The sequence below is a fragment of the Octopus sinensis genome, linkage group LG15 (genome assembly GCF_006345805.1).
Source record: "Octopus sinensis linkage group LG15, ASM634580v1, whole genome shotgun sequence".
In the NCBI taxonomy this organism is placed as follows: Eukaryota; Metazoa; Mollusca; class Cephalopoda; order Octopoda; family Octopodidae; genus Octopus; species Octopus sinensis.
This window is the reverse complement of record NC_043011.1, coordinates 56,495,582-56,520,103: the sequence shown is the minus strand read 5'-3', so window position 1 is coordinate 56,520,103 and position 24,522 is coordinate 56,495,582. Positions and strand designations below refer to the sequence as shown.

At 38.4% G+C, this 24,522-nt stretch overlaps 1 protein-coding gene across 2 annotated transcripts in view; it reads right to left on the bottom strand.

Annotated features, from left to right (window-relative positions):
• LOC115219697 (sperm flagellar protein 2-like) overlaps positions 1 to 24,522 on the bottom strand; it is a 140,809-nt gene that overhangs the window by 39,632 nt on the left and 76,655 nt on the right. For both annotated transcript variants that reach the window (XM_036509790.1, XM_036509791.1), the window contains exons 9-13: positions 23,159 to 23,346; positions 21,247 to 21,415; positions 18,472 to 18,579; positions 15,743 to 15,845; positions 8,336 to 8,427 (exon numbers count right to left, since the gene is read on the bottom strand). In XM_036509790.1, coding sequence (XP_036365683.1) covers positions 8,336 to 8,427; positions 15,743 to 15,845; positions 18,472 to 18,579; positions 21,247 to 21,415; positions 23,159 to 23,346 — 660 coding nt within the window. The remainder of the gene's footprint in view (positions 1 to 8,335; positions 8,428 to 15,742; positions 15,846 to 18,471; positions 18,580 to 21,246; positions 21,416 to 23,158; positions 23,347 to 24,522) is intronic.

Below are 24,522 nucleotides of genomic sequence, written 5' to 3'. Positions count from 1 at the left end.
TTCAGCCCCGAGCAACGCCGGGCAATTCTGCTAGTCTTTAATAAATGAGAAGACAAAGTTGAAGTCAAAGAACTTCTTTGCAAACTTTCTATTTACGAGAGCCAAGCCATATTGCTTTAGAAAAATGTACATCATCATCATCATCATCAGCAGCAGCAGCAGCATTGTCATCATCATCATCATTATCGTTGTCACAGTCATTAGTATCATCGTCATCATCATCACCATTGTCATCATTGTCACCATCATCATCATCATTGTCACCGTCATTAGCATCATCATCATCATCGTCATCATCATCACCATTGTCATCATTGTCACCATCATCATCATCATCATCATTATCGATGTCACCGTCATTAGCATCATCGTCATCATCATCACCATTGTCATCATTGTCACCATCATCATCATCATCATCATCATCATCATCATCATTATCGTTGTCACCGTCATTAACATCATCGTCGTCATCATCATCATCATCATCACCATCATCACCATTGTCACCATCATCATCATCCTCATAGTAGCTGCCATCACCGCAGCCACCACCAGCATCATAACACAATTTTTCACTGTTGCCATCAGAAATTCACTGAGTCAATGATTGAACCATTAGAAGACAGTAACTGATGAGACATTACTCCTCCTCCTCCTCATCATCATCACCATCACCAGCATCATCAGTGGAGGTGCAATGGCCCAATAGTTAGGGCAGCGGACTCGCGGTCGGAGGATCGCAGTTTCGATTCCCAGACCGGGCGTTGTGTGTGTTTATTGAGCGAAAACACCTAAATAAAGCTCCATGAGGCTCCAGCAGGGGGGGCGACCCCTGTTGTATTCTTTCTCCCCAACTCTCTCTCACTCTTTCTTCCTGTTTCTTGTCCCCGACTTCCTACGCAACCGCTGAGCCTGGATGCGCATTCATCCATCCGTCGATGCTCTCAGTGTTGTGGGTTGACCTGCTTTCTCTTCTGCGGGTCTTACGAACAGCAAAGGACCACATTTTGGACTTCTCCCATCTTGCGAGCTCTGGGATGAAGACCGTTTGCTCAACAGCAACACCAACCAGCATCATCATTATTTAACATCCACTTTTCTGTACTTGCATCGGTCGGACAGAGGTTATTGAGGCAGATTTTCTATGGCTGGGTGCCCTTCCAGTTGCCAACCCTCACCTGCTTCCTAATAAGGTAACACTTCCCAATGGCCAGAAATGACACTGCTTGTATGACAATGACACTCACTTACAACTATCACAGTATATCAAGATAAAGAGATATGCAAACACACACACACACACCACACACACACACACACACACACACACACACACACAGACACACACACACACACCACACACACACACACACACACACACACACACAGAAGTTTCTTTCAGTTTCCACTCACAAGGCATTGGTTGATCCATGAAACTTGCCCAAGGTGCCACACAGTGGGACTAAACCTGAGACCATGTGGCTATGAAGCAAAATTCTCAACATAACTGTGATATTTAATTGGCATTGATAATTAATCAAGCCATCCAATCATGCCCAACTCCAATATTGAAAAATTTATGTTTCTTTACTGCCCACAAGGGGCTAAACACAGAGGGGACAAACAAGGACAGACAAACGAATTAAGTCGATTACATCGACCCCAGTGTGTAACTGGTACTTAATTTATCGACCCCGAAAGGAGGAAAGGCAAAGTTGACCTCGGCGGAATTTGAACTCAGAACGTAACGGCAGACGAAATACGGCTACGCATTTCGCCCGGCGTGCTAACGTTTCTGCGAGTGAAGGTAAAAATTAAAGAACTATCAAGGGTAGACAACTCTGTCTAACTTAAAGGAATTGTTGACAAAATAAACAATCCGTGGCCTGAAACATAGACATTTCTTAACCAAATGGTTTGGGGTTCAGTTCCACAGCATGACTCTTTAGGCAGATGTCTACAACTAGGCACCCAGGTTGACCAATGCTGTATGAGTGAGATTGGCAATTGGAAACTGTACGGAACCCTGTCATATATGTGCGTGTATGTATGTCTGTGTGTATATACATATATATGGAAAACTGTAGGGAATAAAATGTTTGACTTAAAGGTTCAGTCGCTGTTTAGTTACATATTTAGAAGTTGGTTACAGATTTACTTATTGAATTTATTTATCGATATGGTTGTACATTGGGTAAATGTGTTTGAAAATTGTGGTTTCTTTGGTTTGTTTGTTCCCAAACAACACTTATTTTATTGCTGTTGACACTGCTGGATTGAGTGGTACTGCCCAGGTGTCGAAACCACAATGATATCCGTGGGGCAGCTGATGATGTATGTATGTTGGATTGTTGGTATGGCTGTGGAATAGTATTATAACACATCCTTTTGATCATCATCATCATCATCATCGCTTAACGTCTGTTTTCCATGCTAGCATGGGTTGGACGGTTCGACTGGGGTCTGGGGAATCCAGGAGGCTCTACCAGGCTCCAGTCTGATCTGGCAGTGTTTCTACAGCTGGATGCCCTTCCTAACTCCAACCACTCCATGAGTGTAGTGGGTGCTTTTTACGTGCCACCGGCACAGGTGCCAGGGGAGGCTGGCAACGGCCACGATCGGTTGGTGCTTTTTACGTGAGAATATATGAAGACTAGTTAAACCAACCAACTGAAGATACAAAAACTCATGTATGTTAACCAGCATCATCAATCGGTAGAAGTCCTTATTGGTACTCTTTTGTATTACATATCGCCATTGACCAAATATTTTTGAAAATTTGGAAAACCAGACTACATGCATACATACATACATATAGTTCTTTTTCTTTTTCTATTCTATGAATTACTGGTACGTATATATGTAATACACAGTCTTTACATACGTATATATTCTCATAAATTTTTTAGAGCAAATAAATAGACATAATATAATGTCTAACAGTTGATGTATACTATTTCTGTATCCCTTCCATTTTCTTCTTGCCACATATATATACATATTATATATAACTGTTATTGTTTTAATGTCTATTTTTAAGCTTGCATGGGTCCAACAGAAGTGTGTTGGGGCAGTGCACATGTATGTGAGTGCAAAGATGTCAGAATGGTGACATTATAGTTTGTGCTTTCAAAATCCAGTGGAATAAAAGAATTTCTTTGTTAAGAAACAGGCAAAGGTTAGTGCCAAGAATGGCATTTGGCTGTAAAATGCTGTCACATGGAAGTTTGCATCCAAACCATGGAAGCAGGGAAAAATGGATTCTAGGACAAGCAAAATGAATGAATGGACAATATTTCCGATAAAATAATAACAGTTTAGTAAAAAATGGTGACAACGCAAATGATCAAAAATATATAATGGCTATGAGGTTAAGAGGCCTTTTTTGTAATCATGTGGTTTCAGGTTCAGTCCCACTACACAGCACCTGGAGCAAATGTTTCTCTTACTATAGCCCCAGGACAAACAATGTATAATGAGTGAATTTGGTTGACAGAAACTATTGTGTGTGTGTGTGTGTGTGTGTGTGTGTGTGTGTGTGTGTGTGTGTGTGTGCGCGTGCGTTTAAGTGCATGTGTGAGTGTGAAAGAGAGAGAGAGAGAGAGAGTGTGGTGTGTGTGTGTGTGTGTGTGTGTGTGTTTGTTCCCCATCACCACTTGACAACTGGTTGTTTACGTCCCCATTACTTAGCAGTCCAACAAAAGTGATCAATACATAAAACATCAGGCTTAAAAATAAATATTGATGTTGATTTGCTTGACTAAAAAATACCTATTTCTTTATTGCCCACAAGGGGCTAAACATAGAGGGGACAAACAAGGACAGACAAACAGATTAAGTTGATTACATCTACCCCAATGCGTAATTGGTACTTAATTTATCGACCCCGAAAGGATGAAAGGCAAAGTCGACCTTGGCGGAATTTGAACTCAGAATGTAACAGCAGACGAAATACAGCTACGCATTTCGCCCGGTGTGCTAACGTTTCTGTCAGCTTGCCGCCTGAAAAAATACCCTTCAAGGCAATGCCCCAGCATGGCCACAGCCCAGTGAATGAAACAAGTAAAAACAAAAGACAAAGACACAAATGCCATGAGCTCAACGAAAGATCCGCATTAAATTTCATTACAAAAAAAAAATGCTATTTACTGCCATCATCTCTCATATTTCACATTGATATTGGAAATATAAATACTAACATCTAATAATCACTGCTGCTGCTGCTGCTTCAACAATAATGTAACCAACTCTATGCTATTATCATACATGAATAGGTTACACCCATGGCCTCATAATTGAAAAAAAAAAAAGAAAAAAGAAATAAAAAAGAAATAATAATAATAGTAATAGTAATAATAATGATAATAATAATAATAGTAATAATAATAATAACAACAACAAAACAAAATACACCAACAATAATGATAATAGTAATAGTAATAATAATAATGATGATAATGATAACAACAACAATAAAACAAAAAAATATCAACAATAATAATAGTAATAGTAATAATAATAATAATAATGATAATGATAATAATAGTAATACTAATAATAATAGTAATAATAATAATAATAATAATAAAGTAATGATAATAATAAAGTAATAATAATAATAATAATAATAATAATAATAATAATAATAATAATAAAAATTTTAAAAAACTGAAGCAATCAATTTAATAAATACATAAAATACTTGGTGAGACTTTCAAATATTAGTTTCGATGTTTTAACATTATGTCGAGCATAATATTTTACTAATCTTAATGTTTCAGAAAAAAAAAATTATAAATTGGAAATGGTTGACTGCCCACAGTCCCCCCCCCCGCCACGGCCAGGCTGGTGCACTGTTTCCTGCAGGAAATTGGTTTGGAATGCAGACAACTGAAGAAAGCCACAAAAGAGGGAGCCACAAAGGAAGGGAGTTGAAACCAGTGAAGGGCGGTTGGGATTGACCAAGAGACCCCCAGTGAGACCCTTCTGCAGGAGAAAGACAAATTCAGTCCTTGCTGCCCCACTCAGGCAAAGTGAACTGGATATAAGGGGTGAAATGCTTGAGACTCTGAAATATCTGCTGATGAATGGAAGGCCTTCTGAGATGTTGTAATGGATTCAGAAGAGATTGCAAGACCTTTAAGCAGCTCTTTCAGTTTGGAGATTGAGGGGGGGGGGCAAATCATCTTTGATGCTTCTTTGCCCTTGCAAGAGACAGTTTATGTTACTTTGTTCTCAATCTAAATTCTTTGCCTTTAATTCTTCAAATGTTGATAAAAATAACCATTGCACTTCTTCCTGGTTTATTTGAGTCTTGAACAAAATGACAGGAATTACTTTGGACATTTCTTACTTATTTGTTCATTCATTTACTCATTTATTTAACATCTATTTTTCTATGCTGGCATGGGTTAGATGCAGACTTATTTGAGGCAACATTTTATGACTAAATGCCCTTCTTGTCACCAACCCTCATGTGTCTTTCCCAAATAAGGTTTTTCTTAATTCACTCAACTTTGAAAGCAAAGAGTGAATGATTGTAATGTCAACAAGGAAAATAAACATCATTGTTTCACTCAGATGATGACAAGTGAAGCTACCAGATGCCAGCATTGAGGTACAGATGTACAGGAAAACACACACACACACACACACACACACACATGCGCGCGCACGCATAAATATACAAAACACAGATGCATACACAAAAATATGCACAAATACACACAGACACAACACACATAAATACACACACACCTATATACAGCTGACCAGATGCCACTCCTGTCACCAACCCTTGTTTGTTTTTCGATTTAGCAGAATTTACACAAAAAGAAGAAAAATAAAGCCTACAACACTGATGTGATTAACATTCTATCTCAAGTACAACTTTGAATTTCTATTGATGCAAGGTCTGCAGAAAAAAAAAAAAAAAAACTCAGGCTGTTCAATTAAAACATATGTCTGCAGACAATTTAAAAGAAATCACACTTCTTGTCTTCCAAAACTGGTTTCTTTCTTTTTTAATTGTTCAAATTTAATTTTTCTTAGAATATTTTGATACCTAATTACTTCTCATTGAAGCTGAAATATTGAGAACATTTCTTGTCTATTCACTCTGCAATAGCTTTCACTAACCCTCTTTCACATATCTCTCTCTCTCTCTCTCTCTATATATATATATATATATATATATATATATATATATATATATCCTCATCATCATCGTTTAACGTCCGTTTTCCATGCTACCATGGGTTGGACGGTTCAACTGGAGGCTGGGAAGCCCAGGAGGCTGCACCAAGCTCAATTTGATCTGGCAGTGTTTCTACAGCTGGATGCCCTTCCTAACGCCAACCACTTCATGAGTGTAGTGGGTGCTTTTTACGAGCCACCAGCACAGGTGCCAGGAGAGGCTGGCAGCAGCCACGATCGGTTGGTGCTTTTTACATGCCAATATCTGTCTCTCTATCTATTTATCTATCTATATATATATAAACATAGTTAAATAAGATTCAAGTAAACACTTTGTATCATTGCTATGCAAAGCTCATCCACAGTTATTGGCTACCTGATGTCATCATACAGTGGAAATGCTCCTGATACTGGATATACAACAGGAATTTCACAGTATCCATAGAGTTTATACAAATAGGTAAATGATAGAAAATTAGGTGAATGATATACTTTATTTAAAATCACTACAATTGTTTTGAAACACCTTTACACCCACAGTACATTGGTAGGATGATATAAGCAACATATTGCATCACTATCATCCATCCAAGGTATAAAATGCACTTCATCAGGTAATTGTTTAAACAAGACCTTTGTTAAATCCTACTGTCATTTGAGTAAAGATTTAACGAAGGATTTATTTAGACATTTACCTGAGGAGGCACATTCACACTGCTTCAGTCCACTCATTGGTGAAGAGGAGATCTACCTGTAATTCAAAGAGGCCAAATTTGTCATATTCTGTGGCACACTGAATTTTTCTGAGAACTACATTAAGGGTATGCGTGTCTGTGGAATACTCAGCCACTTGCACTTTAACATCATTAGCAGGCTGCTCTGTTGATCAGATCAAGTAGAACAATCGTCGTCACAACCGACGGAGTGCCAGTTATAGTTACACACACACACACAAATAGTCGTTCGACTAATGCATAACCCCATCATCAAAGTTATCCAGTGGAGGTAAATACCTTTATTGATATTTGCCAATGAAACCAATCGTTCTTAATGTATTTATTTAGAATATATTGTTTGTTATGATCCTGCTAATGTATTTGTTCAATACATTTCCTGCTAACATTGTGTTTAACAATATGGACGACTGCATGTTATTTCAGTCATTTGATATTCACTGAAATATTCTTTCTATAATTTCTGTTTCTTTGTGGAGGGGAAGTCTTTGAAAAGAAACTGGTGCAGCAGCTCTTGACTCTTGAGAGAAGAAATTATTCTCAGACCGGAGTCTTGTCGCCCAATGTTTGCAACACACAGACAGGCTTCCACTAAACATATACCCTTAAGGGCCAAGTGGTATGTTAAACTGGGCTGGCAGCAAGCTGGCAGAAATGTTAACACGCCGGGCGAAATGCGTAGCCATATTTCGTCTGCTGTAACATTCTGAGTTCAAATTCCGCCAAGGTCGACTTTGCCTTTCATCCTTTCGGGGTTGATAAATTAAGTACCAGTTACGCACTGGGGTTGATATAATCGACTTAATCCGTTTGTCTGTCCTTGTTTGTCCTCTCTGTATTTAGCCCCTTGTGGGTAGTAAAGAAATAGGTATGTTAAACTGGGCCCCCCAAAATCAACTGAATTGGATTATGCTGTTGTATTAAAGAATGTGACTGGCAGAATCTGTGTTGGGCGAAATGCTTAGCAACATTTCTTCAGATTCATTTCATTCTGGGTTCAATTTCACCAAAGTCAACTTTGCCTTTTATCTTTACAGGACTGACAAAATAAAGTACCAATTGAGTGCTGGGGTTGATGTAATCGATTCCCTACCATGCCCCTACAATTGCTGGCCTTGTGTCAAGATCTGAAACCATTATAATTTTGAAACCAGAATTGGTGGTGGTGGTGGTGGTGGTACTACATTGCAATACTAATAAAAGACAAGAGGATATATATGTTAGTTCAAATAAAATGTGTTTTATGTCAGTATTTTCACAATGCTGTGTTATTTTAAATTTTATATTAAAAAAAAGAAGTAAAAAGCAACAACTAATTCTTGAATTCTTTTGCAGTAATTCCAATGACAAGTATTGACAGTTAATATAGAAAAGTAAAAAACAATAAAACAAAAGCAACTTACATTAGCTTTTGATGCAGCTTCTTCATTGTCATGAAAAGTTTGGATGGCATTTTTTACAAGTTCATCAATGTTTAAAATCTTAAGGTTATATTCTGAAATGAAACATCATTTTTCTTGAAATACACAATATTCTTGTTCTTTACAAACATTTATTTAAATTAGTTTGACAATTGAAATAGTACTAAATAAGAGTTTACCCTACGTCTATTCACATGATTTCTATTTGGAATCAGCTTTTATCGGCTTTTAGAATTCTTGGGAAAGGTTCACAATTCTAAATGTTAAAACCTATCATAATTTAAATTACATTAAATATTATTGAATCATATTGTTGAGTAGTTTTGAGAGAATGCCCAAATATGACAAAAGAACATATTTGGTTCTTGAAATACCATAGTGTGGAATATAATGGCAATACTCCTCAGTTCCAAAAACAATTTGCCAAATATGAATTTTCTTTCTCAAATTCTTACACTGTGAATTACTGTTGCTGCTGCAACTGCCTTGGCAACTTCTCTATGTTAAATGCACCCAGAATATTCTGTAGAATGGTTGGTAATCGGACAGGGTCAGCAAAAGGCTAGAGAGAGTTCTTGTGTTGTGTTGAGGACACGACAATCTCTCTAGTACTTGTGCATCATAAAATGTATCCAGTACACTCTGATTGGTCTTAGGAAGGGCATCTAGCCATAGAAACCATGCCAAAATGGAAATGTAAGAGTGACACATAATTCCCCAACTCATCTAAAAGGGAATTCTGAATAAAAACTGACTTGGCCAGGGTTGGCCCAACCAATCCAAGCCAGAAAGGGAAGTCAACAAAAACCAATGATTACACACAAACACAGCCTCTGCCACCACCGGCCTATATTTGAAATTCATTCTTTCCATTCAAATATTCCCTATAGGCATTGGTTATAGCTCCAACTAATTTCTAAACAGTTATAGAGCACTCACAATGAATAAACAACTTCATAAGAGGAATTAAAATATATCTTGTAAGCTTCAATGCTGAATTTTGAATGAAAGAATAAGAATATAATAGTTGCCACTTCTATGGCATACCTGTCTTTAATATTTTTGTGCTTTATGAGCTTATGAATATATCAAAGTTGTTCTAACCCCGTTTATGCTGGTACATTTCGTATTTCTACAACCTTGCAAATGTAAAGAAGAGTAGCTAAAAGTTTTAAATATAATATGAAGAAAAGGAATCTATAGAAATTAGCAAATATGAATGTGTTAACAGAAGTAAAATTAATTCCAAGATGATAAAGTTTTAATACAGTTTCAAAGACACCATCAGATCGTTTCCAGGAGCTGTTAAAATAAAGGATTAGTTTTTATTTGGATTCAGCAAAAGCTGGTTTTATCAGGCTTGCTACACACTACGACAGCATCCACATTAGAGATACGTGGACAGGTTTTCTGACATGCTTCATAGTTATCATCACCATCACCTACACCAATATCATCATCATCACTGCCATCATCATCATCATCACCATCACCATCACCATCACCACCATCACCACCACCATCATCATCATCATCACCTACACCAATATCATCATCACTGCCATCATCATCATCATCACCATCACCTACACCAATATCATCATCATCACCACCACCACCACCATCATTACCTACACCAATATCATCATCATCAATGCCATCATCATCATCACCACCACCACCACCACCACACCACCACCATCATCATCATCACCTACACCAATATCATCATCATCACTGCCATCATCATCATCATCAACAGCACCACCATCATCACCATCACCAACATCATTATGAATCATCATCATCATCATCACCATCATCATTTTAGTATCCACTTTCCCATGCTGGTATGGGTTAGTAGAAGAGACTTGCCCCAGTGCCAAGGTGTTTATGCAGTGAGACCGAAGCTGGAAACATGGGTTTGGGAAGCAAACTCCTTACCACACAGCCATACCTGTGCTAATATACATAAATCCAAGTCACAGTATAAGGATTCCAGTAGTCCAGGAGGACTCATGTAAAAAAAAAAAAAGGGCTCTTTAATGTATCATTCTACAAAACATTTAGAATATATATTTACAACACAAGAGAAAACAATGAGGAGGGCAGAAAGTCACAAATGATTTGGCTTTAATTCTGCATTACTTGGGAAAATCTTTTGGCATTTTGTACTAATGCAGACATGTAAGTAATTTATTTATTATGAAATATAATAACATAAACTATCTACATGTTTTTAAGCTACGAAACAATTTGCCATGACATTTGAATTTTCTTATTGTTAAATAAATATTCATCATACTATTTCTCTGCCATTTATAATTGTATATATATGTATATATATATATATATACACACACACACACACACACACACATATATATATATATGTATATATATATATATATATATATATGTATGTGTGTGTGTATGCATGTATGTATGTATGTATATCATGCTTGAGAACCCATCAAGCTGAGCAAAATCACAGTCATAGCAGGTACCGGTGTCACACAAATTCGCATCTGTGCCACTGGCACATAAAAGCACCCATTACACTCTTAGAGTGGATGGCGTTAAGAAAGGCATCCAGCTGTAGAAAACCATGTCAAATCAGACTGGAGTCTGGTGCAGACTTTCAGCATACCAACCCAGTAAAACCATCCAACCCATGCCAGCATGAACAATAGATGTTAAATGATGATATATGTGTATACCCTGGCACCTAAAAAGCACCATCCATACGTGGCCAATGCCAGTGCCGCCTTGACTGGCTTCCGTATCAGTGACACGTAAAAACCACCAACCGATCGTGGCCGTTGCCAGCCTCCCCTGGCACCTGTGCCGGTGGCACGTAAAAAGCACCCACTACACTCACGGAGTGGTTGGCGTTAGGAAGGGCATCCAGCTGTAGAAACACCACCAGATCAGACTGGAGCCTGGTGCAGTCTCCTGGCTTCCCAGACCCCGGTCGAACCATGCAACCCATGCCAACATGGAAAACAGATATTAAACGATGATGATGATGATGATATATATATATATACATGCACACACACACACACATACACAAGAAACAGAATAGTGTAACATTTTAACCGTTGACTTTCAGGTCATAACTTTAAATCCTATTGTAAATATTGTGTTTCTGGATAAGAAATTAAAGTCTATTTGTTTAATTAAGCTAATTAACATATGCTGTACATGAATTAATAGAACAAATTCAAATTTCTTTTCGTGGCTCTCTATTAATAAAGTAGATGGCATTCATAAAATTGCCGACAACAGATCCAATTATCTCAGCTCACTGAGTTTGTCAATAAGTTTTGTATTTTCTCCACACCCATATTTGTTTATATATGTGTGTGTATTGATGAGTGTACTTACGTAGCTGGTGTCTAATAAAGGAAAATATGTATTCAGTGTAAATATGAGGAAGTAGGAGTAAGAGGAAATTCAAAATACAAGGTCTGTCGAAATGTAACCAGATTTGAAAACAACCGACCAACCGACCGACCGATGAGCGTAACTGGTATTCTGTCAGTTAAGGCGGCGAGCTGGCAGAATCGTTAGCATGCTGGGCGAAATGCTTAGCAGTATTTCATCTGTCGCTACGTTCTGTGTTCAAATTCCACCGGGGTTGACTTTGCCTTTCATCCTTTTGGGGTCAATTAAATAAGTACCAGTTATGCACCGGGGTCGATATAATCGACTTAATCTGTTTGTCTGTCCTTGTTTGTCCTCTGTGTTTAGACCCTTATGGGTAGTAAAGAAATAGGTATTCTGTCTGTTACGATGATGTGGGTTCCAGCTGATCCGATCGATGGAACAGCCTTAATATACATCTCTCAGCCAGATTCAGTGCAACACAGAACGTGACAAGGCTGGACCCCTTTGAATTACTGGTACAACACATTTTTGCCAGCTGAGGGGAGACTGGAGCAACAAGAAATAAAATGCCTTGCTCAAAGGCACATTGTGCCACTGGTAATCAAACTCACAACCTGACTGTGAGTTGAAAACCCTAACAACTAAGTGATGCAGCAGCCTCATTATGGCTCCTAACAACAGGGCTGTGTATGGGTGACCTTGGCCTTCAGTCTAATAAGAACCACAGCGTGCCATGTCTGTCTGTCTGTCATCAGTCTACACATTCTAGATTGAACCTGTTTAGTGCACTCTGCAAATGGTTACAAGTTGAACAATGAAGAAACTGGAAAGACATATTTGTATGGAAAAAATTTGGGAAAAAAATATTTGAAGGTTTTGGCTATTCTTGTTGCAAGAGTTGTTTGAAAGGTGAGGTTCCGGCATTTCCAATTAGGAAGTTCAGGTAGGGTTGGTGCGGACAATCCATGAAATCTTATCAGACTCATTCAGCTGACATAACAGACTCTTTTACTTGTTTCAGACACTAGATCATGGCCATGCTGGAGCTCTGCCTTCAAGGGCTTTAGTCTAACAATTCAACCCCAGTATGTATGGCTAAGTCTGGTACTTATTCTATCAATCACTTCTGCTGAACCACTAGGTTATGGGGATGCAAACAAACCAACGCCAGCTGTCAAGTAGTGGAGGACAAATACAAACACAAAAGCACATACACATATATACATATGCACACACACACACACACACACGAAGGTCAGCTGAAAAGTCCATAGGCTGACTAAGATACTCTCATGGAATGTTAATTAAATGCAGTTTATTTTTCAACATAACAGCCCCACCCCTTGCGGTCCACACATTTCATTTCATCGGTGTTGGTCAAAACACTCATCAACAGTAGAGACGACGTCCTCTCATCTCTGCGATACGTGTTCACAGCTAAGGGGTTTTTTTCATGTTAGGAAACAGATGACAGTGAGAAGGGGCCAAATCAAGGGAATAGGGAGAGTGATGGACCAGTTGAAAGCCAGTCATACACAGCAGTCACTGAAACCAAGGCCTTGTGTGCTGGAGCATTGTCCTGATGAAACAAAACCCCTTTCGTCAGTTTCCCTGAGCATTTAGTCTTGACTGCCTTTCATAACTACCTCAGCAAGTTGGCACAGTCTTCTCCATTGAGGGTGTAGCCCTTTTGAAGACAGTCAGTAAACACAATGCCTTTAGCATTCCCCAAAACTAAAGCCACCACCATCCCTGCAGATGAAGCAACTTTGGCCTTCTTTAGAGCAGGTGAAGAAGGGGTGTTTGCACTGCATGGATCGTATTTTATTTGTTTCAGGCTCAGAGAGCTGAACCCAACACTCATCCTGGGCAAAGAAACGTTCAAAGAAACCAGATGGATCTGCTTCAAACAATGTCAGATTTTCCCATGATGTGACCAACCTGGTGTGCTTTTGATCAGGTGTCAGGAGACATGGCATCCACTGAGCAGAAACCATTGTCATGCCAAGTTCATTGCACAGAATCTTCTCAACTCTCTCACAGGATATGCTAATAGCATTCGCTATTTCTATTTGATTTATAATCAATAGCCTGTCGTCCATCACCATGTGGTGAACACAATATTTTCCTTGGTGGTGGCAGTTGCAGGATATCCAAATCTCTGGGGTCATCTTCAAGACTCCCCCTTCCCCTCCTAAATTCAGCTGCCCACTTTTTCACTGTTGACAAAGTTGGAGCATCATTCCCTAATGTAGCAACCATACCAGCATGAATGTCCTTGAGATGGCTAAGCCATTTTTCTGCAGGTACTTGATAACACCACAATGCCAGATTTTGTCCATTTTCAAAAGAAGTCCCAACTAGTTACCTTTGAAGTCTTCTTTGAACAGTCAGATGTCAGTTATTAATAAGAGAGGTTGAAATTAATGCATGCAGGATTTCACAGATCTAGCATCACCCCTTCATAGTCAGCCTATTAATGTTTCAGCTCACCCACATATATATCTACACACACACACACACACACACACACACACATACACACATGAAGAATAGGCTTCCACAAAGTTTCTGTCAATCAAAGTCACTCACAAGTCATTGATTGGCCCAAGGCTAAAGTAGAAGTTGCATGTCTAAGATGCCATGCAGTAGGACTGAACCTGAAACCATGTGGTTCAAGAAGCAAGCTTCTTAACCATGTGGCCATACTTGTACCTATGTTGTTGTTGGGTTTTTGTTTTATTTTGAATCAGGTTGTTCCTTGTGAATTTGTTCCATTTGATGACCCAATCAATAGAGAGTTCTTCTTTGGATGTCTTAAGCCATCTGAGAGAGTTGATGCCAAAGCAGAGGCGGCAATTGGAACCCTGGATGCTCCACCACAACAATGCACCTGTTGATGCATCACTCCCTACCGATGGTTTTTTTTTTTGTTTTTTTTGCCAAAGCTCAAGCTGATTGTCATCCCCAAGCGACCTAACTCTCCGGATTTGGTCTAAAGACTTTCTTTTGTTCCCAAAGTTGAAACCAGCCTGAAAAGGTTGCTGATTCCAGGCAACAAAAGAGATCAAAGACAATTTGCTATAAAGACTGCAAACTATTCCTGGAAACAGGGAAAAAGTGGAGACAGAATTTTAGTAAAGTAATAAATTTGTTTGTTTAAAAAGTTCCGCTTCTTTTTGGACAGACCCCGTATAGTTGTATACAAACAGCCCCAAAACATTCCAGAGAAATCAATGAAGGTGTTAAATATGTCAAGAATTTAATCATATGGAATAGATGCAAAAAAAAACAGTTGTATGAATCTGGCTGTTGGTAAATGATGTGGCCATGGTAGGCTTTAGTCAACAAACAATAAAACATCAAACAAAACAGACTAAGAAATAAAGACACAATGCATTTGTTTAGTATATGACAGTAAAGGTTATGATGGTGATGATGATGATGATGATGATGATGATGATAACTATGGCAATATATCACAGAGAGAGAGATATTGAACAACTTAAAATGTATTCATGAGATTTCTTCAAGAATTTTGAAATAAACTTTTCATTGGGAAAACAATTCTAAAAGAAAATTTAAAAGCTTATTGTTATGGTAATGGACTCATGTAACCATTATACATTCTAATATATGCAATTTCATTTTGGTATTGTCTTTTTTCTCAGAAAGCCCCTCTCCTACTTTTAAATTTCCCATCACAACTTTTACTCAATTACATTCAGATTTGTTTTTCTTCCTTCTCTCAAACCCCCTCGTCCCCTCCACCACCACCACCAACTGCACAAACAAGTATATTTCTGTCTTCAGAAAACAATCGATTTCTTAGTGAATTCTTATGGCAGAAAAACATTGCAAAAATATAAGAATCTAAAGATGTCTGCAGCAAAGATCCCTCTTTTTTATTCCAAACTGTTTTCAGTCTTTTATTTAAAAGTTTCTTGCTTTTACTTAACCAACCAACCTTGAATTCTGTTCAACGTAAGTACTTACCTTCAGCTAGTTTCTCTGCACAGAACGTTTTCCCACTATATGCTTTTCCCAACAGACAAACTCGAATAGAAAATTCTGGGAAAACTGGTATTTCTGGAGGTGGCTATTATGAAAATATTAAGAATCCACATATGAGGAAATACTTACAAACTGAAAGGTTTGTAAATAAAAGAATTAAATAAAATGCATTTGAAAAACTTTTCAACATATTTTGACTTGCTTTCCATTCATTTTTTGAGCAGCAATTACTTTTAGAATTGAATAACCATTTTACCATTAAACACTAAGCTATGAACTAAGAGTAGGATCGGTTGTTTTGGTCGGTCATGGAAACTGAAGCAGTTAAGTCCTTGGCTCACAAACACAACACTTTGGACACTAATAAGATCTGAACGTGTGACTACATGGTCAGAAGTCCAGTACCATAACCTCATAGCCATTATGCCACAATATATATATTTCCTCATATAAATATATATATATGTTCTAAGTACTCTCATCCAAAATGTAAACAAGTTCCAACATTCCTGACTTGATAATTAAGAGATTCCTCTTTACATGAAACCATTGGTAGCCTTGTTAACTCACAAATAAAAACTATTTATCCACCAATACAGTGTTGAGCACTCGTTCTCATTGTTCAATATTAGTGTGTATATACACACACACCACACACACACACATACATTATATGCAAAATATACTCTAAATACAAAATAATCTATTACATTAGATTATTTTAAATCAGCTGGCAATATATTCTTATAATTTTAAATATCTTTTGTTTACTAAACAGAAATGATGCAAGTGGAACAAATGTAGAAGTGCTCTTAGATTCTGTTCTTCACTAACATGTCATAAAATCACAATACGAGATCCATTTTTATGATAAGCAAATAGGATAAGTGAATTTCTCAAAGACAATGATTTGTTTTTGGACTCATGATCCAAGACTAGTATATTAACCGTAACCATTGGTTAATTACTGACAAGATAAAATAATGTTTAAAATGTTTTAAAACCTGCAGAATCAAAGTTATTTTCACTTTTGAACAGAATGAATTGAAAGCCTAATGGTGATAACAGAAAAAACATTGAATATATTCAGATACACAGAAGATTCTAGATAGAAAATTCATCCAGTTGAGTATATATATTTTTTTCAACCTAAATAAATCCTCTGTAAGGAAAGGATTTACAGCAAATAATTACAACACTATTTCAAGGTTCCTTCAGTTTACTGTTGAAGATAAAATCTGCTCAAACAGATACTAAAGAAATATTACCAAAAAAAAGAATATAAATTCTATTTAGCAGCAGCAGCCTATGGTAGTTGCTGTGAGAGGGTTTGCTGCTGAACTGAACATGCAGTTTGGGTATAAGTATTCCCCAAAAATAAATATACAAACTTTAGGTTATAACTTTGGCCTAATCTTTGTTTCCAAGTATATTGTAAAATCTGAAAGCAAAATACAAACCAGATAACATCCAGATACTGTAAAGAAAGAATTGTTACAGAGAAAATTTACCATCTTTGTGAATATATTCACCAAACACCCACAGAATATATAACCTCGTTTTAATCATCTTGTTATTGAAAAGTCTAAAATGTACTGAAACTGATTAACTGATTAATAAAAGATTAACAATACCATTGAAAGAAGAAACAAGAGAAGAAGAAAGGCTACAAAGCCAAGTACATATGATGGAAGAGTAAAGGCAATTGAACGGAACCTTAAGTGTCCCTGCTGCTTTTGCTGAGATGAAAGACAAACCGGATAAGATTTTAAGCTTTTAACATTTAAACTGGGATTATCTGACCCAAATATTCTACATGTTTCATATTCAAACCAGCCAGATCCAACCTCTCACACCTACCCTACAATGTCATTCTAAAAATTAGCAATCACATCATCGAAATCTCAAAGCTATGAGATCATTCGTGATTAATTCAAAACAATGTGACTAAATAAGGACTGCATTTGGCAGAATCCCTTAAATGCTGAAAGGTCAAAGTAGAAAGATGACATTAGATACTTTACACATGGAGATATAGGTTCTCATACTTTGCTTTCCTATTTGCTAAAGAATAGGGGAAATGCTTAAGGAAATGTATTATTTTGATTTGACTCACTTGATTCTGAGTTCAATACGTGTGTCAGAGCTATGCCGTCGGGAACTTCGGTTCCTGGTAGGGTCAACCAAGGCGGATTGCTCTGACACCAAGTGGTATTAGGGCCACAACCCGGCAGACGGGGCTCTGGTGAAAATCCTTGAAGTGTCTGTTTCAGCAACCGGCGGCTCCTTGGTCGTTCTGTCCCTGCATCTGCAGACAATCTGCGGCAAACAGGATGTCTCTACATCCAGGATTGTCAGGGACCGCCTGTGAAATCCACATATTCCCACGAAACTTCTTCCAAGGAAGAAGCCGACTCAACCCACCCAGGGTGAATGTTGCCACAAGTACAAGTAAGTAAGAGTTCAATACTTGTTGGTCCATTTGCCAAAGAAATTGTAAGATACCAATCTTAGTTTATTACCCCTATGATTCACCAAAAGAAACCAATGACAGCATTAATAATTATAGGTGCTACTCAGCAAAAATTTAAATAATGGCTCTTTCAATTTTGGATAGAGAATTCACTTTTTGGTTTGTATTTTCTTTCTTCCTTCAAAATAGGTTTATATTTGACATAAACAGTTGAGCAAAGAAAGTTATTGACACTTACTGGAGGTGGGTACAACAAAGTCAATAAACGATTAACAATGTGTCCCACAACCGGATTGTGCCGAGGTTTCGGTTTATCAGGTTCTAGCAGCCAGTCATGTTCCGTATTCTGTGAATGCAATAAAAAGATAAAATTCATTTGTTTATCATTACACCACAACAATTCTTTACATTTCATTTAAACAGAAATTTCACAATCCAAACCAGAGGTTCTCCACCATTTTTTACCAATGGACCCCTTTCATCCCTATTTCAATCTAGTAGGCCTCTAGAGCCATTCAATGTTATTATTAGGAATTGTACAAAAAAAACTGTTAAAATTTGTGTATTATAAAAGTATAAGCAACTTATTTCATATAAAATCTTATATAGACCCCACTAGGGTCATATGGCCCCTAGTTAAGAACCACTGATCTAAATGGTTTCTTTAGAACTTATTTTGGCGAAGACCTGTTGAGGCAAGTGAAATCGAAATCGATCAAAAATCAATGGAAATTGCAGTTGTGATACCAGTGCCGGTGGCACGTAAGAGAACCATCCGAATGTGGCCATTGCCAGCACTGCCTCAACTGGGCTCCATGCCGGTGGCACGTAAAAAGCACCAACCGATCGTGGCCATTGCCAGCCTTGCCCGGAGTGGTTGGCATTAGGAAGAGCATCCAGCTGTAGAAACACTGCCAGATCAGACTGGGCCTGGTGCAGCCTCCTGGCTTCCCAGACCCCAGTTGAACCGTCCAACCCATGTTAGCATGGAAGGCAGATGTTAAACGATGATGATGATGATGATGATAATAATTGCAGAAATGATCAGGTATGAATTTCCCCAAAATCTGTCGTATCACTTATGTTAGCTCATGCTTCAAGGTTAACATATTTTCCACTTTTAATTTATTTGAAATTGTCTTTTATCTAATTTCTGTCTCAAAGCATTTGTTGCTTATTATACACTCATAATCGCCACCTCAGTGTGCTGGACAATGTGTGGGAACCTAAGCTAAAAATACACTAATAATACAGTTTCATTCTAATTCTCTGTTCTTGAGCAAAGCTCGTTTATTGTAAAAATTGTTGGACACCATTTCTACTGCTGACCACTCAACCTTAACAGAAAAGTGAAGCCTTTTTTTGTTTTATTTTATTTTATTTTATTTATTTTTCCATCGAGGCAAACTGGAAGGAACAGAATTAATCACTTGCTCAGGGATGTAACGAAATGGCTAGAAATAGTTACATTTCAACTCATGGCCATACACTCAGAAGTCTAACACTAACCTAACAACCATTGTGTCTCACACAAGAGTAAGTACTCAGTTTGAAATATTCTTCAAAATGTGTGAATTTGCACAAAATACTTTTACTAACTTATAAATGCATTCAAAACCCTTTCAAAAATAATTGGGTGAAAATAACTTAGTTTTAATTCAAGTTTTAAAATATTTTTGCCACAACTATTTAATTAGTGAGTTACACACTAACTTCATTAGCATATTGTAGCAGATAACCTTCCTTGAAATTTGAACCTGAATGTTTAAGCTGTACATTACTATATTTGGTCGTGTTGACTGAAGATGGTTGCTGCTGTTGGTGATAAGACCATATATAGTAATGTCCTGCCAAACAACTCTGGGATTCAGTTTATGGTGGACACACTAGTCTAAAAGAAAAGTTTGATTGTCATTCTTTAAGTTGCTTCTGAACAGTCTAGAATTTTCTTGGAAAGTCTTATAAACGCCCTGAGATTCAAGTCTCTGCAGAAGTAAATTTCTTATGGCAACTGCAGGCTACCTTCCATTCCAGTCTCAAGCTTCATAATATAATTTTTCATCCCTCAACATTCTCACTAGGAGTTTATTCCTGTCATAACTAACAAACTTCATTATATAAGAAACTTTCTAATTCTTATTTCACTGCAGTATATTTCTTGATTCTTGCATAACATACATTTCTAACAGGAGACGCAATGGCCCAGTGGTTAGGGCAGCGGACTCGCGGTCGTAGGATCGCGGTTTCGATTCCCAGACCAGGCGTTGTGAGTGTTTATTGAGCGAAAACACCTAAAGCTCCACAAGGCTCCGGCAGGGGATGGTGGTGATCCCTGCTGTACTCTTTCACCACAACTTTCTCTCACTCTTACTTCCTGTTTCTGTTGTACCTGTATTTCAAAGGGCCGGCCTTGTCACTCTCTGTGTCACGCTGAATATTCCCGAGAACTACGTTAAGGGTGCACGTGTCTGTGGAGTGCTCAGCCACTTACACGTTAATTTCACGAGCAGGCTGTTCCGTTGATCAGATCAACCGGAACCCTCGTCATCGTAACCGATGGAGTGCTTCCATCCATCCACATTTCTAACAACTGTATCTCATCTCGGCATCCGTCCGTCTCGAGAGACAATGGTGTAGCTCGGAAAAGGTGGTGGGTTTATCTGCAGTTCCTGGTGTGGCTGTGCAGACCAACCATCGAGTGGCAGCCCCTACCACATCTGGTGCAAGTGAAAGGGGACGAGAGCAGTGGTTGCTGCTGCTCCTTTCGCCTGGTTCTCTTTAGTTTGGCAGTAGTGGACCTCAGGTTCTCTGCTCTCATGGCACCGTGCATGACACTGTGTCGCCAGGCACTTCTGTCGGCAGCAGCAGATTCCCATGTAACAACTGTGTATGGCACAGATTAAAAAGATGTTTAGTATTAGCAATAAAACACAGGGAACCTATTTTTCCTCTTGCTCATAATTCAACCTATTAACTGACCCCTTTTCAACAAAGTATTTATCAAAAGGCAAACCTTATAATCCTTGAAATCCTCTTCGTCCAACAAGACTTGTTTAGCCTCTTCTATTCTTAGGTTTTCTTCTTGTGACTCCGTAACATCTTTGATTTCAGATTTTGCATACAACGGTTTCCCTTTAATAAAAAGAGCCCTCCATTCTCTCATTAGTTTCTGGGGCAACAGACTGCAAAAGTATCAAGGCAGACAAACAATTATTAAAAGCAAATTCATTAAATCTAAAAATTATTCTGTTCTTTACTTATAAAAATAAAATTAAAACTTAAAATTAATAATAACATTTTGTAAACAAACTTTGGAAGTGTCAAATGTGTTTCATATTTTACAGACAAGACGGTAATATTTTAAACACAGCCATGGAAACAGCAGAAAGACTGGGTGTTTTGCCTTTATAAATATTTTTTTCTTGTCAGCAAAATTAAAAATTAACCTCAGCAATCAATTACAAAGAAATTACAATTAGCAATAATAAATTGTTATTGTCTGAAAAGTGAATTTTTTTTTAATATTTAAGAAAAATTTTTAACTGAAAATAATTTAATTAACCAAATCTTAGTTATTACAATTGTTGTGGCTAAGCAGCTTGTCAGCATTGACCAGGCAGACGGATGATCACAGGCTTCCCAGGTGTGACCATCCCATCTTTTTGTATAGTCAGGACTACATTATTATCCAATATTGGAGGCGCAATGGCCCAGTGGTTAAGGCAGTGGACTCGCAGTCGTAGGATTGTGGTTTCAATTCCCAGACCAGGCATTGTGAGTGAAAACACCTAAAGCTCCATGAGGCTCCGGCAGGGGGTGGTGGTGATCCCTGCTGTACTCTTTCACCACAACTTTCTCTCACTCTTACTTCCTGTTTCTGTTGTACCTGTATTTCAAAGGGCCGGCCTTGTCACTCTCTGTGTCACGCTGAATATTCCCGAGAACTACGTTAAGGGTACACGTGTCTGTGGAGTGCTCAGCCACTTACACGTTAATTTCACGAGCAGGCTGTTCTGTTGATTCGGATCAACCGGAACCCTCATCGTCGTAACCGACGGAGTGCTTCCACATTATCCAATATGTCTTACCATTCTTAAGACATCAAGATATAATTTGAGGGATATTTGACTGCTATTTTTAGCTTGTCAAGTGATTACTCCTGAGGTGCAACAATGTACTAAAACTCACCCTGGCTATTATTGAAGCCTTGGTCAACCTGATTGAGTAAACCTATGATCAAAAGCATTCCAGTCATTTTTAGGTGTCCTTCTTTACGCAAGAGAGCAGAGTGTGACTTGAGGGACATTTGATTACTGTTTCTAGCAGTCATGTAGAAACTCACTCTTTTATTATATTAAATGTTTCTATGATATTTCCCCCAACAGGAAAGATGCTTGTATCACATATTTTGGCATATAGGAGCATTGGTACCCATTGTAGCAGCCTATTGGAATATAGGAGCATTGGTACCCATTGTAGCAGCCTATAGGAATATAGGAGCATTGGTACCCATTGTAGCAGCCTATTGGAATATAGGAGCATTGGTACCCATTGTAGCAGCCTATTGAGTCAAAATTTATTCATTGAAATGAACAAGGGAGCAGCCTTAATATAACCAGTAAACCACCCCACCCCACCCCCAATCACCCACCCACCTCATCTTAAAAAGGAAGTACACATTGGATAGTGTAGTCTTAGATACACTATATCTGAGGAAAATATCGAATGATATGGTCCTAGATACAAAATTGATAGGAGAGACACAACTGATATTCATTTGGACAGAGGTTTGCTTATCTGGAGCTGACCTGAGGGCAAACAACAGCAGCAGCAGCAGCATGACTTATTAAATATCATGAATACGGCCAACAGATTTTAAAATATAAAACCTATAATAAATAATAAATAAGCTAATATATTCCTACCTGCTCGATATTGCTCTGTAATCACAAATTTTGCAGACAATATCAAGAATTTGCAATAAAATTTCAAAACAGATTTCATAATGAATTCGATATTTTTCTGCTTTGTATTCGGCTTTAACTTTCTCGTGGAAGCGAATATCTTTCAGAACTTGATCAGCATATTCTTCTTTAGCAAGACGCAGGAGTTCCTAGAAAGAGCAGCAAATGAAATTGTTTAAGTTAAAAAAAAAAGGAAAAGGTTTTCCATCTTTTCAGCAGCAGCAGCTAGTGGAGGCGCAATGGCCCAATGGTTAGGTCGGAGGATCGTGGTTTCGATTCCCAGATCAGGCGTTGTGTGTGTTTATTGAGTGAAAACACCTAAAGCTCCACGAGGCTCTGGCAGGGGGTAGTGGCTGGCGACCCCTGTTATACTCTTTCGCCCCAACTTTCACTCTTTCTTCTCGTTTCTTGTCCCCGACTTCCTACGCAACCGCTGAGCCTGGATGCGCATTCATCCATCCGTCGATGCTCTCGGTGTCGGGGGTTGACCTGCTTTCTCTTCTGCGGGTCTTACGAATAGCAAAGGACCACATTTCAGACTTCTAAGACGAAGACCGCTTCGCTCAACAGCAACAGCAGCTATTGTTGTTGTTGTTGTTGTGGTGGTGGTGGTGGTGGTCATGGCTTTGGTTTCAAGCCAGCCTCAATCAAGACAGAGCAATGATCAAAGGCATTCAACCTACAACTATTACGCTTACTGACATTGTGTATCTAGGACTACATTATCTAATGTTTCTTTCCTTTACTTTTTAAGATGGTGGAGTGTGACCTTCGTGAGATTTAGCTTCTATTTACAGCAGACCAAAGCAACAACATAGAAGCTTCACCACCACCCCCACCCCCACCACCACCACCACCATTTAACATCCATTTGCCATGCTGACATGAGTTGGACCAGGCTTCGTTGTCTGCTTTGGCATGATTTCTACAGCCTGGTGCCCTCCCTAATGCCAACCACTTTACAAAATGTTTCTGGGTGCTTTTTATGTGGCCCCCTACAACAGAAAGGTCACCAAGTAACACTTCTGAGCTAGGAGAATGAGTGGAACCAAGAGAGACGGCCTTGTGCCAGGTGAGAGCTCAAAGTGTAACCGAGGGACAGAGCTTATTGTAGAGGAGAAAAAAAGAGGAGAGAAAGGAGAGATGGAGATAGAGAAAAAAATAGATAGTGTTGGAGAGTCACCAGGACCTAGCCACAGATAACAGTGGGGAGGGGGAGGGGGTTAAGTGGTACAGAGGGGACAGAGGGAGGATGTTCCATAAGAGTTTGAAGGGAGATGAGGGAAGAGGTGACTGTAACAAGTGATGGTGAGAAAAATTGGAAC